The 17,483-nt window shown below is 38.5% G+C and overlaps 1 protein-coding gene across 1 annotated transcript in view; it reads left to right on the forward strand.

Annotated features, from left to right (window-relative positions):
* LOC136330032 (selection and upkeep of intraepithelial T-cells protein 1-like) overlaps positions 1 to 17,483 on the forward strand; it is a 76,214-nt gene that overhangs the window by 15,636 nt on the left and 43,095 nt on the right. Inside the window, exons 3-5 of the mRNA XM_066266552.1 lie at positions 1,061 to 1,408; positions 3,853 to 4,134; positions 16,051 to 16,161. Of these exons, the coding sequence (XP_066122649.1) occupies positions 1,061 to 1,408; positions 3,853 to 4,134; positions 16,051 to 16,161 (741 nt within the window). The remainder of the gene's footprint in view (positions 1 to 1,060; positions 1,409 to 3,852; positions 4,135 to 16,050; positions 16,162 to 17,483) is intronic.

The raw sequence follows: 17,483 nt of genomic DNA on the forward strand, positions 1-17,483 counted from the left end.
AAGAAAATACAGTGTGTCCATGAAGTCATGGTGCACTTTTGACCAGTCACAGGAAAGCAACAAAAGATGCTAGAAATGTGAAATCTGCACCAAATAAAAGGAAAACTCTTCCAGTTTCTGTAGGATGATGTGACAGCATGTGTGCATGCACAGATGATGATGTAACACCGTGTATACAGCGGAGCAGCCCATGGCCATGCCAGTCGAGATGTGAACGGTACAGAGGAAAGTTCAGAGTGTTCTGTGGCTTGCTAAATTCGAATCCATGACCAAAGTGCAATGTGAATATCGGCATGTTTATAATGAAGTGCCACCACATAGAAATAACATTACTAGGTGGGATAAGCAGTTGAAGTAAACTGGCAGTTTGGTGGAGAAACCCTGTTCTGGTAGGCCATCAGTCAGTAATGAGTCTGTAGAGGCTATACGGGATAGCTACCTAAGGAGCCCTAAAAAATCTGTGCATGAGTCACATCGAACTGCACTGAATAGGTATGAAACTGGGAGAGTTTTCCTTTTATTTGGTGCAGATTTCACATTTCTATCATCTTTTGTTGCTTTCCTGTGACTGGTCAAAAAGGCACCATGACTTTACTGACACACCCTATCGGCAATCTCTGACAAGATACTAAAATAGTTAGGCAGTCCTATAGGTGATATTTGTAGGGGATGTTTAGAACCCATTGATACCTAAAAAAGTGGGAACACATATTATTCTTATTAAGTCAAGTTAGAAAATAAATGTGAAATTATTAGGAACAGAAATATATATATATATGCATATTAGTACAATATATAAATATGGCAGAATGGCCTGCAACACCTCACTGAAAGATGTGAAATGACGTGTCTGTATATGTTTGTGTAATTATATATATATTTATTAGAAAGGCTGTGTGAATAATTATTTATATACATACATATATCTATATACATATATGTGTGTGTGTATATATATATACATATACATATCTATATTATATATAGATATATGGTGATTCAAATACAAGGTGCCATTTGGCTCATCCTCTCAGTATTCTGTTATCATCTCCCTTCCCAGGATGGTTTACAGTGACTAGCTTACAGGGACCAATCTTGGCTCCACTGGGTGGAGTAGTTGAGCTCAGCTGTCAGCTGTCCCCACCACAAACTGCAGAACACATGGAGATACGCTGGTTCAAAGATCGCTACACACAACCTGTTCACCTATACAATAATGGTAAAGACCTGTATGGAGAAACTATTTCCAGGTATGTGGAGCGGACAGAGTTCCTGAAAGAAGCTATTGGAGAGGGTAAAGTGACCCTCAGAATCTTCAATGTCAGCGTTGATGATGATGGGCAGTACCATTGCTTCTTCAGAGATGGTGATTTCTATGAGGAAGCCGTCATAGAAGTCAAGGTCACAGGTAAGGATGAATGCCTTTGAGGTGTTTATGCACCCATGATTCTCAACTCATCTGAAGCTGAATATTAGGAAAGTTCTCAATATTTCTATTTTCATATTATATTCATGGTTAGGTTAACAAGTTCTAATTCATGCATTCCCAGTCTTTGAACAGGGAAGAGTGCAGGATTAAGAATGCAAATTGTGGCCTGACCAGGTGGTGGCGCAATGCATAAGAGTACCGGACTGGGATGCGGAAGACCCAGGTTTGAGACTCCGAGGTCGCCAGCTTGAGCGCGGGCTCATCTTGTTTGAGCAAAAGCTCACCAGCTTGGACCCAAGGTCGCTGGCTTAAGCAAGGGGTTACTCAGTCTGCTGCAGCCCCACGGTCAAGGTACATATGAGAAAGCAATCAATGAACAACTAAGGTGTCACAACAAAAAACTGATGATTGATACTTCTCATCTCTCTCTATTCCCATCTGTCTGTCCCTATCTATCCCTCTCTCTGACTCTCTCTCTGTCTCTGTAAAAAAAAAAGAAAAAGTGCAAATTGTGTCTGCACACATTACCTTTATCAGCAAGAACTATTTTTCTATGTCCCCATACACTGTTAGATCTGTAAACTATCAACAGAATCCTTTCAGGATTTATTACTATTTAAAAAATTATTTCCGACAACATGCTAGTGAAACCTGATTTTGTAAACTACCTAAATCTTTATAATAGTCAATAGTCTCCCTAATAATATTTTTTTTTTTTTTAGCGTATGCCCACACATGAAAGAGAGAGAAGGGAAGGGAGAGAGATGAGAAACATCAACTCATTTACTTTAGTTGTTCATTAATTGCTTCTCATACGTGTCTTGACTGGGGCGGGGGTCCAGCTGAGCCAGTGACCCCTTGCTCAAGCCAGTGACTTTGGGATCAAGTTAGTGACCTTGGGCTTCAAACCAGTGACCTTTGGGCTGAAGCCAGCGACCTCAGGGTTTTGAACCTGGATCCTCAGTGTCCCAGACCAACACTCTATTCACTGAACCACTGCCTGGTCAGGCTAAATTGATATTTAAATTATCAATAAATAAACTTAAAAATCAATCCTCAGTCTCACTGATCAAATCTCCGGTGCTTAATAGTCTCATGTAGCAAATAGCTATTGTGTCAGACAGAACAAATATCAAATATTCCAATCATTGCAGAAACTTTTATTGGAAGAGCTGCTCTGGCATAACACTTTAAATCTTTATTATTCTTTCTTTACCCACACATTTAGTCAAGTCTTATGTCCCAGGCAATGTCCTAACATTTTTCAAAAACTAGTCTATATTCTCTAAACTGAAATGTACTGCTTTATTTTTATAGAATTGTATTTTCTATTTCATGTACATACCTATTATATACAAAAATGTACATATAGAATTTAATTAAAGTTGCAAACACATTTTATTATTTGTTACTTAGAACTTAGGGCAGTTCAGACATGAGTAATGATGAAGATATAAGAAAAACATTAGGTTATAAATTCAAGAGGACTGAGGTCTTGACTGTTCTTGTTCATTATTATATTCATAGACATAGCCCAGTCTCCTAGATTTAGGAAATAACCAATATACTTTTCTTAATTTATTTTTAATTGAATTTATTGGGATGACATTGGTTCATAAAACCATACAGGTTTTAAGTGTACAACTCAAACATCATCTGCATACACAATCGTGCACTCATCACCCAAACGAAAGTCTCTTTTTGTCCCCATTTATCCCCCCTTTGCTCATTTCCATCTGGCCCCCACAACCTCTCCTTCTGGCTATCACCACACTATTGTCTGTGTCTATGAGTTTTGTGTATATATGGATATGTGTGTATGTGCTTAAGTCCTTCACCTCTTTTTATCCAGCCCCCTAAACCCTCTCCCCTCTGACAGCTGTCAGTGTGTTCTGTGTATCTATGCTTCAGTTTCTATGTTGTTTGTTAGTTTATTTTGTCATTAAATTCCACATAGAAGTGAGATTATATGGTATTTTTCTTTCTCTGAATGACATTTCACTTAGCATAATAATTTCTAGGTTCATTCATGCTGCCACAAAAAGCATAGTGTCCTTATTTACAGCTGAGCAGTTCCACTGTGTAAATACACCACAGCTTTTTTATTAACTCATCTATTGATGGGCACTAGGGCTGTTTCCAGATCTTGGTTATTATAAATAACGCTGCAATGAACATAGGGGTGCATATATTCTATTGAGTTAATAAATGGAACAAATAGACATTTTCTCCCCTAACTTGTTTGTATAGCTTCTCAGTCTGGTTTAGTCTGTGGTTTGTAGTGAAAATCAGGCCCACAGTGCTTGGTTATCAGCCTATTTAATGGAATAGTGATTAGAGTGGGGGAAGGGAACTTTCTTTATATTCTGTTTCCCCCTTTTTTTCACCTACAAACACTACTTTTCCCCTTTCTTTCCAACCAGCTACAAGTTTAGAAATACAGATTCTTGTGCATCCTCCTAATACCAAAGGTGTATTGGTGGAATGTAACTCAGAAGGTTGGTTCCCACAGCCTCAAATGGAATGGAGAGACAGCAGAGGAGAGATCATTCCACCTGTATCAACATCCCATTTACAGGGTACAAACAAATTGTTCAACATGAAGATGACCCTTCTCCTTAAACAAAGCTCCCATGGGAATATCACATGCCACCTTCGAAACCCTCTAACTGGTCAAGAGGAAAGGACAAACATTGTCTTAGCAGGTGAGAGCTGTGTGTTTATTCTTCAAACAATGACCATTGTCATAAAATTTATAAACTAAAGAGAAAAATTAATATACTTTTCTTCACTTGGTTTCTAGGATATTACATTCTCTTGGTTTTATATATCATCTTGCTCATTTTCTTTCTTATCCTCTTCTGTACTTTATCTTTTATCTCTGCCTTTTATTTATTTATTAATTTTACTAGGGTAACATCAATGAATCAGGGTACATATGTTCAAAGAAAACATGTCCAGTTATCTTGTCGATCAATTATGTTGCATACCAATCACCCAAAGTCAGATTGTCCTTCGTCACCTTCTATCTAGTTTTCTTTGTGCCCCTCCCCCTCCTCTTTCCCACTCCCTGCCCCCCCGTAACCACCACACTCTTGTCAATGTCTCTTAGTCTCATTTTTATGTCCCACCTATGTATGGAATAATGCAGTTCTTGTTTTTTTCTGATTTACTTATTTCACTCCGAATAATGTTATCAAGATCCCACTATTTTGTTATAAATGATCTAATGTCATCATTTCGTATGGCTGAGTAGTATTCCATAGTGTATATGTGCCACATCTTCTTTATCCAGTCTTCTATTGAAGGGCTTTTTGGTTGTTTTCATGTCTTGGCCACTGTGAACAATGCTGCAATGAACATGGGGCTGCATGTGTATCAATGTTTCTGAGTTTTGGGGGTATATACCCAGTAGAGGGATTGCTGGATCATAAGGTAGTTCTATTTTCAGTTTTTTGAGGAACCACCATACTTTCTTCTATAATGGCTGTACTACTTTACATTCCCACCAACAGTGAATGAGGGTCCCTTTTTCTCCACAACCTCTCAACATTTGCTATTACCTGTCTTGTTAATAATAGCTAATCTAACAGGTGTCAAGTGGTATCTCATTGTAGTTTTGATTTGCATTTCTCTAATAACTAATGAAGATGAGTATCTTTTCATATATCTGTTGGCCATTTGTATTTCTTCCTGGGAGAAGTGTCTGTTCATGTCCTCTTCCCATTTTTTATTAGATTGTTTGTTTGTTTGTTGTTGAGTTTTATGAGTTCTTTGTATATTTTGGATATTAGGCCCTTATCTCAGCTGTTGTTTGAAAAGATCATTTCCCATTTAGTTGGCTATCTGTTTATTTTGTTGTCAGTTTCTCTTGCTGAGCAAAAACTTCTTAGTCTGATGTAGTCCATTCATTTATTTTTGCCTTCATTTCACTTCCCTTGCCTTTGGAGTCAAATTCATAAAATGCTCTTTAAAACCAAGGTCCATGAGTTTAGAACCTATGTCTTCTTCTATGTACTTTATTGTTTCAGGTCTTATATTTAGGTCTTTGATCCATTTTGAATTAATTTTAGTACAAGGGGACAAACTGTAGTCAAGTTTCATTCTTTTGCATGTAGCTTTCCAGTTTTCCCAGCACCATTTGTTGAAGAGGCTTTCTTTTCTCCATTGTGTGTTGTTGGTCTCTTTATCAAAAATTATTTGACCATATGTATGTGGTTTTATTTCTGGACTTTCTATTCTGTTCCATTGGTCTGAGTGTCTATTTTTCTGCTAATACCATGCTGTTTTGATTGTCATGGCTCTATAATACAGTTTGAAGTCAGATATTGTAATGCCCCCAGCTTCATTCTTTTTCTTTAGGATTGCTTTGGCTATTCGGGATTTTTTATAGTTCCATATAAATCTGATGATTTTTTGTTCCATTTCTTTAAAAAATGTAGTTGGAATTTTGATGGGAATTGCATTAAATTTGTATATTGCTTTGGGTAATATGGCCTTCTTAATTATATTTATTCTTCCTATCCAAAAACAAGGAATATTCTTCCATCTCATTGTATCTTTTTCGATTTCCCTTGACAATGCTTTGCAGTTTTCATTATATAGGTCTTTTACATTCTCTGTTATCTTCATTCCTAGGTATTTTATTTTTTTTATTGCATCGTGAAGGGGATTATTTTTTTGTTCATTCTCAAATGTTTCATTGTTGGCATATAGAAAGGCTATGGACTTTTGTATGTTAATTTTGTATCCTGTGACCTTACAGTATTGGCTTATTGTTTCTAGTAGTCTTTTTGTATATTCTTTGGGGTTTTTGATGTATACGATCATGTCATCAGCAAAAAGTGATACCTTTACTTCTTCTTTTCCGATATGGATGTCTTTTATTTCTTTGTCTTGTCTGATTGCTCTGGCTAGAACCTCTAGCAACAATTAAATAAGAGTGGAGAGAGTGGACAACCCTGTCTTGTTTTTGATTTAAGGGGGAAAGCCTTCAGTTTTGTGCCATTTAATACAATGTTAGCTGATGGTTTATCATCTATGGCCTTTATCATGTTGAGATATTTTCCTTCTATACCCATTTTGTTGAGAGTCTTAAACATAAAATTGTGTTGTATTTTATCGAATGACTTTTCTGCATCTATTGATAAGATCATGTGGTTTTTGTTCTTTGTTTTGTTGATATGGTGTATTATGTTAACTGTTTTACATATGTTGAACCATCCTTGTGATTCTGGAATAAATCCCACTTAATCGTGATGTATTATTTTTTTAATATGTTGTTGTATTTGATTTGCCAGTATTTTGTTTAGTATTTTAGCATTTGTATTCATTAGAGATATTGGCCTGTAGTTTTCTTTTTGTGCTGTCCTTGGCCGGTTTTGGTATGAGGGTTATGTTGGCCTCATAAAATGTGTTTGGAAGTATTGCTTCTTCTTCAATTTTTTGGAAGACTGAATAGAATAGGAACCAAGTGTTCTTTGAATGTTTGATAGAATTCACTAGTATAACTGTCTGGGCATGGACTTTTATTTTGGGGGAGGTTTTTAATAGTTTTTTCTATTTCTTGCCTACTAATAGGTCTGTTTAGACTTTCTGCTGCTTCTTGACTCAATCTAGGAAGGTTGTATTGTTCTAGGAATATATCCATTTCTTCTAGATTGTTGAATTTAGTGGCATAAAGTATAGTATTCTATAGTATTGTAGAATACTATTTTTCATAGTATTCTACAATAATTCTTTGTATATCTATAATATCCATGGTAATTTCTCCTCTTTCATTTTGGATTTTGTTTATATGAGTCCTTTCTCTTTTTTCCTTGGTAAGTCTTGCCAAGGGTTTGTCAATTTTGTTGATCTTTTCAAAGAACCAGCTCCTTGTTCTATTATTTAGTTTTTCTGTTCTCTATTTCATTTATTTCTGCTCTGATTTTTATTATCTCCTTTCTTCGGCTGGTGTTGGGTTGTCTTTGTTCTTCTTTCTCCAGTTCTTTAAGGTGTGAAGTTAAGTGGTTCACTTGGGCTCTCTCTTGTTTGTTCATATAGGCCTGAAGTTGTATGAACTTCCCTCTTATCACTGCTTTTGCTGCATCCCATAGATTCTGATATGTCGTATTGTCATTTTCATTTGTCTATATATATCTTTTGATCTCTGCGCTTATTTCTTCTTTGACCCATTCATTTTTTAAAAGTATGTTGTTTAGTTTCCACATTTTTATGGGTTTTTTTCCCTCTTTTTTGCAGTTGAGTTCTAGTTTCAAGGCTTTATGATCAGAAAATATATTTGGTACAACATCAATTTTTCTGACTTTGCTGATGTTGTTTTACTGGCCCAACATATGGTCAATTCTTGAGAATGATCCATGTACACTGGAGAAAAATGTATACTCTGTCACTTTGGGATGAAATGTCTTGTAGATGACTATCATATCCAGGTGCTCTAGTGTTTTGTTTAAGGCCAATATATCTTTATTGATTCTCTGTTTGGATGACCGATCTAGAGCTGTCAGCAGTGTATTGAGATCTCCAGGTATGATTGTATTTTTGTCAATTTTTGTTTTAAGGTCAATAAATAGCTGTCTTATATATTTTGGTGCTCCTTGGTTTGATGCATGTATATTAAGAATTGTTATGTCTTCTTAATTCAGTGTCCCCTTAATCATTATGAAATGGCCATTTTTGTCTCTGAGTACTTTTGGTGTCTTGTAGTCGGCATTATCAGATATGAGTATTGCTATGCCTGCTTTTTTTTGGATGTTATTTGCTTGGAGTATTGTTTTCCAGCCTTTCACTTTGAATTTGTTTTTATCCTTGTTGCTTAGATGAGTTTCTTGTAGCCAACATACAGTTGGATTTTCTTTTTTAATCCATTCTGCTACTCTGTGCCTTTTTATTGGTGAGTTTAATCCATTTACATTTAGTGTAATTATTGACACTTGTTGGTTCCCTATTGCCATTTTATACATTGCTTTTTGTCAGTTTTGTGTCTTGTTTGATTCTTCTCTTTTGTTTTTCCAGCCTTTGTTTTTGTTTGGTTGTATTCCATACTTCTTTCCTCTGTTGCTATCTTTTTTAAATCATGTGCTTCTGTGGTGGTTTTTTCAAGGGTGGTTACCATTAATGAAAAGGGTTTCTACCCTGTTCATTGTAATGCACTATCTTGTGAGTACTTCTGTATTCCATTGTCCTTTGCTACTGTTAATTTCTGTCCTCTCCCCCCTTTTTTTTGTTTGTTTTTGTTGTCACAGTTTAAATTTGGTTTTATTGTTTTCTTGGTGGAGCTTTTACTTGTGGTTTTCTTTTGTTTTGTTCTTTGTATCTGGTTGGAAAACTCCCTTTAGTAATTCCTGGAGTGGGGGTTTTCTGATGATAAATTCCCTCATCTTTTCTGTATCTGTGAAATTTTTTTTTATTTCTCCTTCATATTTGAAGGATAGCTTTGATGGGTATGGTATTCGTGGCAGAAAGTTTCTCTCTTTCAGGACTTTAAATACTGGGGTCCACTCTCTTCTAGCTTGTAGAGTTTCTGTTGAGAAATCTGATGATAATCTAATGGGCCTTCCTTTATATGTTATATTCTTCTTTTCCCTGGCTGCCTTGAAAATTTTTTCCTTGTTGTTGGTTTGTGCCAATTTCATTATGACATGCCTTGGAGTAGGATTTTTGGGTTTAAGAAAACTCGGTGTTCTGTTTGCTTCTTGAATTTGAGGCTTTAGTTCTTTCCACAGGCTTGGGAAGTTCTCATCTATCATTTGTTTAAATATGTTCTTCATTCCATTTTCTCTCTCTTTTCCCTCTGATATACCTATTATTCTTATGTTATTCTTTTTGATAGAGTCAGACAATTCCTGTAGGCCTTTCTCATCTTTTTAAAAATTATTTATTTATTTATTTAATTTATTTTATTTTATATATTTTTGCATTTTTCCAAAGCTGGAAATGGGGAGGCAGTCAGACTCCCACATGCACCTGATTGGGATCCACCCAGCATGCCCACCAGGCAGTGATGCTCTTCCCCTCTGGGGTGTCACTCTGTTGCATCCAGTGTCATTGTAGTGCCTGAGGCAGAGGCCACAGAGCTATCCTCAGTGCCCGGGCCATCTTTGCTCCAATGGAGCCTCGGCTGTGGGAGGGGAAGAGAGAGACAGAGAGGAAGGAGAGGGAGAGGGGTGGAGAAGCAGATGGGCACTTCTCCTGTGTGCCCTGGCTGGGAATCAAACCCAGGACTCCTGCACACCAGGCCAATGCTCTACCACTGAGCCAACCAGCCAGGGCCCTCATTTTTTTTTTTAATTTTTGAGTCTCTTTCTTCTTCTATCTGTTGTGACTCAAGTTGCTTGTCTTCTATTTCACTAATCCTACATTCTCTCTGGCCTGTTCTATTAGCTAAGCTTGTTACCTTGTTTTTCAGCTTATAAATTGAGGGTTTTTTTTATCTCTGTTTGATTTGTTTTTATAGTTTCAATTTCCTTGGTCATATATTCTTTGTGTTCATTGAGTTGTTTTCTGAGCTCCCTAAATTGCCTTTCTGTGTTTTCTTGTATATCTCTGAGTATTTTTAGGATTTCTATTTTAAATTCTCTGTCATTTAGCTCCAAGGTTTCCAATATATTAAATTTTTTCTCCATAAATTTTTCCTCATCTATCTGTGCTACCTCTCTGTCTTTTGTATCCATGGTATTTGATTTTCTTTTTCTTAATGGCATCTGAGGGTGGTTTTGTTGATAGTATTAATGAAAATTAATAAAGAATAAAAAGTTTTTAAAAAATTATAATTTCCTTTTTTTCCCCACTCCTCTCCTCTCCCCTCCTTCTTGAGAAAATCTTGTGGTGAACTGTGAATTATATTGTGCTAAATAGTACAAAAACTACCTATAATGGAGGGCCTGAGTTGGGGAGAAGTGATAAACGGGCAAAAAAGGGGGGGTATTGACCCACAAAATGCAAAAAAGGAAAAAATTTGGGTCAAGAATAAAATGATTTGCTTTTAGGTGATGGTTAACTAAGAGATATAATGGGAGGAATAAGAGGAAAACAGGAAAAATGGAAAAAATTAAAAAATTACTATTGTATTTAGTGGAGCAAAAACTAGATAAAATGGAGAGCCAGGGTTCGGAGCACTGCTAGTGAGTTAAAAAAGCAAAGTAAAAAAACCCCAAAGCACCACAAAGAAAAATTTGAGTCCCAGATAAATTAATTTGTTCGTGATTGAGGATTGAATTAGAGGAAAAGTAAAGGAGAAAAGAAAAAACAAATATAGAGAGGAAAAAAAAAAGAAAGAGGAAAACACAAAATAAAGAAAAAAGAACAAAAGGAGAGAGAGAGAGAGAGAGAGTTAAGGGTTTTGGAGTGCAACCCTCATAGAGAGAAAGGAAGAAGAAAGAAAAGATAATGGGAGATATAACACTTATGGGTAGTATAGTTCAAGGAGAAGAGAGAGTAAGACCGACAGAGAATTAAACAACCAAATTGGAAAAGGAAGAAAATAATCAAGACAAGAAAATAAGAGAAACAAACGAACAAATATAATAAAATGGGATAGGTTATAAAGTCTGTGGGTTATTCTTGATTTTGAGAGGTTATCTTCTTGATCTTTCTTTTCTCTCCCTCTTCCTGGTCAGTGACTCTGTACCCCGGGTTCTGCCCCTGTGGCACGTTTAGGTAGAGGTTTGCAGTTGATAAGTCTCTATGGCGATGTCATATATTGGGCTTCAGTCTCGTTGGCAGTTGAGGCTCATTAGCATTTATAGGCTCTGACAGTGAGAGAGTCCATTTTCCCGGAGCCTCTCTCCTATTCTTTTCTTCCTGAATTAGCAGCCTGATGATCCAGCTATGGGGTTGCTGCTGCCTCTTCCTGGAGAGTAAGAGGCTCAAAGAGCTGGAAAATCCCCACTCTATTCCCACTCAGCGCAGGGTTCTGGGTAAGGCTCTGTCAGTCAGGGCCGCTCCATAATCAGGTGGGGCTGGGAGCCAGTTGTTTTTAAGGTGCCTTTCTATGCGCCTCTAGGCATGTCCCGAATGCCTCAGTGCTCTGTGGGGCCCTTTTCCCCAGGCTTTTGGCACTTTGTAACCTGTTTTGGCTGGGTAGAAGGTGCCCTAGTCACTGTTTGCAAAGCAGGAGGACTTACAAGCTGCCAAATCCCTCTTTTTATTTTATTTTATTTATTTATTCATTTTAGAGAGGAGAGAGAGAGGGAGAGAGAGAGAGAGAGAGAGAGAGAGAGGAGAGAGACAGGGGGGAGGAGCTGGAAGCATCAACTCCCATATGTACCTTGACCAGGCAAGCCCAGGGTTTCGAACCGGCGACCTCAGCATTTCCAGGTTGACGCTTTATCCACTGCACCACCACAGGTCAGGCCCAAATCCCTCTTTTTAACATATAGCCCTGAGTATGCAAGCTCTGCCAATCAGAGGTTGCCTCCACCCCTATATGCATAGCATAACAAGAGGTACTAAAAAATATCTCCCCTCTTGTCTTAGATCGCTGACCTGAGAGAGATCTTGTCAGTTAGGGTTCCATAGGTCAGTTGGGAGGTGAGCAGACTGTGGGTAAACTAATCCTTTATGGGTGTGTTAGCTTGTATGGCTGGGTGAGGCACCCCACCCACCTGGAGAAGTTCAAGCATAAGGAATTTTGCTTTTGCATGCTGCTCTTCAGGGCGCAGGGGCGACCCCCGAGACTCCGGTCAGAGCCCATGCAAAGGCCTCTGACTCTGCCCCTCTGTCCGGTTACACGGGCGCCCACTCCTGGGGGAATCTCTCGCCCAATCTCCATGCTCGCTGACCAGGATATCACGCCGGCTGCCTCTCACTCCGGGTGAGGTGCCCCACCCGCACGAAAAAGTATGAGCGTAGGGAATTTCACTCCCGCTCACTCCCCGCGTGCCGCTTTTCAGGGCACAGGGGTGACCCCGAGACTCCGATTTTGGCCCACACAAAGGCCGCTGACTCTGCCCCTCTGTCCAGTAACACAGGCACCCACTCCCGGGGCTCTAGGAGGAATCTCTCGCCCACTATCTGCACGCACCGACCAGGAGATTGGGGCGGATGGCTGCCCCACTTGTTTTTCTTTGTCTGGATTTGGCGCGAGCATTAGCTTATGTTGACTGTGTTGCCACAAGCACAGTTTTTCCTAGGCTTGGATGTCCATGCCACAGCCTGGTTTGGGCGTTTGTGCCACAGCCTGGTACTATTCACACCCTATGCCCACCTCAGTTCCTATACTCCCAGTTCCCAGTGAAAGCAGCCCTTATTTAGGTTAGTGAGGAAGGCAGAGTGTTTCTTCCTTTGTCTTATTTCCTTCGGGGTTGATTATATATTTAGTCAACTTTTCACTCAATCACACCTTTGTATTTAGTGTGGAACTGCTGGAGGCTCCAAGGATAGATTTTTCTGTCTCTGGTTGAAGATCTTGTTGAATTTTGGGGAAGATTTATTGGTATCACTCCTTACGGTGCCATTTCTCTGATGTCACTTCCCTATTTCTGCCTTTTTTTTTTTTTTGTATTTTTCTGAAGCTGGAAACGGGGAGAGATAGTCAGACAGACTCCCACATGCACCCGACCGGGATTCACCCGGCACGCCCACCAGGGGCGACGCTTTGCCCACCAGGGGGCGATGCTCTGCCCCTCTGGGGTGTCGCTCTGCTGTGACCAGAGCCACTCTAGCGCCTGGGGCAGAGGCCAAGGAGCCATCCCCGCGCCCAGGCCATCTTTGCTCCAATGGAGCCTTGGCTGCAGGAGGGGAAGAGAGAGACAGAGAGGAAGGAAGGGTGGGGGTGGAGAAGCAAATGGGCACTTCTCCTATGTGCCCTGGCCGGGAATCAAACCCGGGTCCCCCGCACGCCAGGCCGACGCTCTACCACTGAGCCAACCGGCCAGGGCTATTTCTGCCTTTTTGATATAGGAGTTCCCCAAGGATTAGTTAGTCTTTGAGTATTTTCTCTTGTGTCTTAATTCCATCATATGGATTTAAATACTATCAATATGACAACACTTCCCCAAATGAGAGCTCTGACCCAGACTTATCTCCCAAACTCTAGAATCATCTCTAAACTTGACATCTCAATGTGGAAGTCTAATAAATATCCCAAATCACACACATCAAACACTAAGCACCTAATCACTTCCTATCCTGTGAAATTTACTGCCTTCCCAATCACACTTCATATTCTCAATTTAAAGAACAAAATCCTTGCAGCCATCCTTGACTTTTATCTTTCTCTCATACGCTATATCACATCTGTCTAAAGATAATCTTAGCTCTACCTTTAAAATGAGCCTCACCATTCTTCACCACTTAATTGCTGCCATCCAAGTCTGAGACACCATTACTCATGGTCTGGATATTGGCAATAGCATCTGAAAAGTTCTCCCTATTTCTACTCTTGTCCACTATGATATATTCTCAACACATAACTAGGAGAACCCATTTAAAACATGAGACATACAACATCACCTTTTGTTTAAAACCATGCAATGGTTTCATTTTATTCAGAGTAAAATGTCCCTCAATGTCCTGCATTATCTGTGCTCCCATAACCTATCTGACCTCATCCCCTAATATTCTCCTTTATCCACTTTAGTCTAGTCTAGTCACACAGACCTCTTTGCTGTTCCACAACCAAGCCAAACTGACTCCTACTGTAGGAGTCTTTGCTCTAATTGCTCCCTTTTCCAAGAATGTTCTAATTCTACTAAATTTCATTGTCTCTTTCAAGGCTATACTTAGCTCTCACTTATTTCATAAAGACTACATTAAAAAGGCAATTTAAAAAATGTAATCTGCCCACAATAACTAGGATCCCCTATCTCTCTACCCAACTTGCACTTTTCTACTTAGCATTATTGCCTTTATCTGCTCTGTGTGACCATAGGATCATTTCTAGGTGACCTTGAGGTTTCAAACCTAGGACCTCAGCATCCCAGGTGAATGCTCTATCCACTGCTCTACCACCTGGTCAAGCTAAACTACCTACCTACCCTTTGCCTGCAAGAGTTCATAGCAGAATATATATGTAGAAACCAAAAAGAAAAATGGATAAAATCTTTAACTTATTTACAACTTCAGTAAGTAATAAAAGACATATTTCCTGAGTTAACATGTAGACATTACAAGTAGATATGCACTTTTAAAAAACATATATTAAAAGAAATGTAATTAACACAAACTCTGGAGATCAAGTTAAAGTTCTGGAAAATAGAAACATCTGAGGGAGATCTTATTTTTTATTCACTGAACATTAGAAAACATGGATAATATTAAAAACTTATGATAATGAAAAGATCATATTCAAAATTCAGTCTCACTTAGCACTCTGTCCCTGTCTAACTTGTGAGCTGACAAAGCTATTTTTCAGCTCACTGGGTTGCAGCTCATCTGGACATAAAGTTGGCTCCAAAATCATGAAGTTCTCAGTCCCCTGAATTTCACCAGCTCAATCCTGGCTTCTGCCCACCAAACATAATTAAAATTGTGAGGAGCAGAATTTGTGATTAGCTCTCTAGTAACTTCTTCTGTTTACTTCCTTATACATAATTGTATGTTCTAGGTTAAATAGAGATTTTTCTAAGAAGAAAGATATAAGATTACCAAATAAAATGATAGGTTTCCATGCCCAGTATGTACAAGTCATTTTTAAGAGAATATGGAATTTATTAGGTATCAAATATACCTAATATATATATAAGGATGCAGAGAGTTCCCTTTGTTTCTCTAGGTTTTCCCACCCCAAACCCCAGAAGAACATTTGGCCATACACAATGGCTAGTAAAGAGTAAAAGAAGCAGCTTGTGGCATGGCTAGGCAGTGGCACAGTGGATAGAGCGACAGTGACACAGTGGATAGAGAATCGGACTGGGATGCGGAGGACCCAAGTTCGAAACACTAAGGTCACCTGCTTGAGTGCGGGCTCAACTGGTTTAAGCAAGGCTCACCAGCTTGAGCCCAAGGCCGCTGGCTTGAGTAAGGGGTTACTTGCTGTGCTATAGCCCCCTGGTCAAAGCACATATGCGAAAGCAAATAATTGATGCTTCTCATCTCTCTCCCTTCCTGTCTGTCTGTCCCAATCTGTCCCTCTCTCTGTTTCTCTCTGTCTCTGTCACAAAAGAAAAAATAAAAACAGTTTGTGCATAGAATAGAAAAAGAGGAAAGTTTACATGTATTTATGTCTCTAAATGTATTCTGAAGCATAATGCCAGACCCAGTGAATATACTGGAGAATTCAGGACTGCATGTATATTGATTGCTTAAGCAAAAGGACTGAAGGACTGATTTGGGTCTGAGGCTTGGTGGGAAAACACTAGCTCTGCCTCTTCCCCTTTAGTCAGGAAGAACATGAGATAGAGTGGATAAAAAAAAATAGAGTTGGCGGTGTGTGTGTGGGGGTGTTTCTTTACTCATCTTTACTCACAACTGGCTCAAACCCACTCCAGACCTTTTTTCCTTTTTTCATTTTTCAACCACCCAGTTATAACTGCCTCCCCAAACTGGTTTAGGTCTAATCTCCCAGGGTCATGGGGTCTTGAATGGAAAGGTGCTTTGGGTGAATCATCATTCCTGGTTTGGTGGCTCCAAACACTCCAAGATTCCTAAGTGGTAAGATTTAGGGCTCTGCATTTCAGATCAATTGTTTCCATGGAACGTTATTTGGTTGCTGACCCTGAGCATAATTCTGGCTCTGCTGGTGATCTTCATCATGGTGCCCAGTGTTGATCTACATAATAGATTGCAAGGTAAGTACGTTTGAAGGGTGGGAGATATAAAAGGCGATGAGGGAGCTAAAGCTGAAATAAGTTTAGTTAACATTCATCACTATAGTTACAGAACTTTTTCTTATAATAAGAACTTTACATTCTCTCTTACCAAATTTTAAATACGCAATGCAGTATTATTAACTATAGTTGCCAGTCTGTATATTATATTCCCATGACAAATTTATTTTCTAACTGAAATTTGATATTTTTTAAATCCCATCACCCATTTTGCTCATCCCCCATGCTCTCCCTCTGCCCATCACCAATCTGTTCTCTCAATCTATAAGCTTGTTGCTTTTAAAATTTTTTTTAAGATTCCATATGTAAGTGAAATCATACAGTATTTGTCTTTCTCTTTCTGAATTATTTCACTTAACATAATACTCTCAAGGTCCATCTATGTTGACACAAATATCAAGATTTTATTCTTTTTCATAGCCTCATAACATTCCATTGTGTGTGTGAGTGTATGGGTGTGTGCATGCAGATTTTCTTTATCCATTCATTCATTAATGGAAATTTAAGTTATGTCTGTATCTCGGCTATTATAAATAATGCTGCAATAAATATGAAGATGCATATATTTTTAAGTTAGTTTTTTATTTTATTCAAATAAATTATAGTCATTACTTAATGACAGAGATACATTTTGAGAAATACATCTTTAGGCAATTTCATCATTGTGCAAATATTACAGAGTGTACTTTCACAAACCTAGATGGTATAGCCTTCTATACACATAGGATATCTGCTATAGTCTATTGCTCTATAGGGAAGAAAAAAATAAGTTTCCTTCCACCTTCCTGGGTTCTTGGCTGAGACATCACCATAATACAAAACAACAAAAACAGATTAACATAAGAAAAACCAAAGTTTAATAACATGGATAACAGATTAACATAAAAAAAAACAAACCAAAGTTTAACAACAAGTATGTATATATCTCCTATATACATGGAAGAGACCCAGGAAAACTAAGTAACTCACCAACATGGCAAAAACTGGCACCTTACATACTATATTCAGTTGAGGGCTAAAGAAGATGTTGGGTTGGAGAAGTCAGTTATATGGAGTCACCAGAAATGCACAGTACACAAGTGTAAGGCTGTTATGTTGCATGTGGAATTGTAATTCTTCTATGGAGTCACAGAAAAACATTGCACAGGACCTGCATTTGGAGAAGATTAGACTTTTGCAGTAAGATTTTTTTAGGGTTGAAATAGGAGGCTGCCCACAGGTTTCCAGTGTCTCATTTCCATTTGTCCTACCCAGGGAAAATATCCAGTCTTGTCATCATTGAG

Source organism: Saccopteryx bilineata, chromosome 3 (genome assembly GCF_036850765.1).
Source record: "Saccopteryx bilineata isolate mSacBil1 chromosome 3, mSacBil1_pri_phased_curated, whole genome shotgun sequence".
In the NCBI taxonomy this organism is placed as follows: Eukaryota; Metazoa; Chordata; class Mammalia; order Chiroptera; family Emballonuridae; genus Saccopteryx; species Saccopteryx bilineata.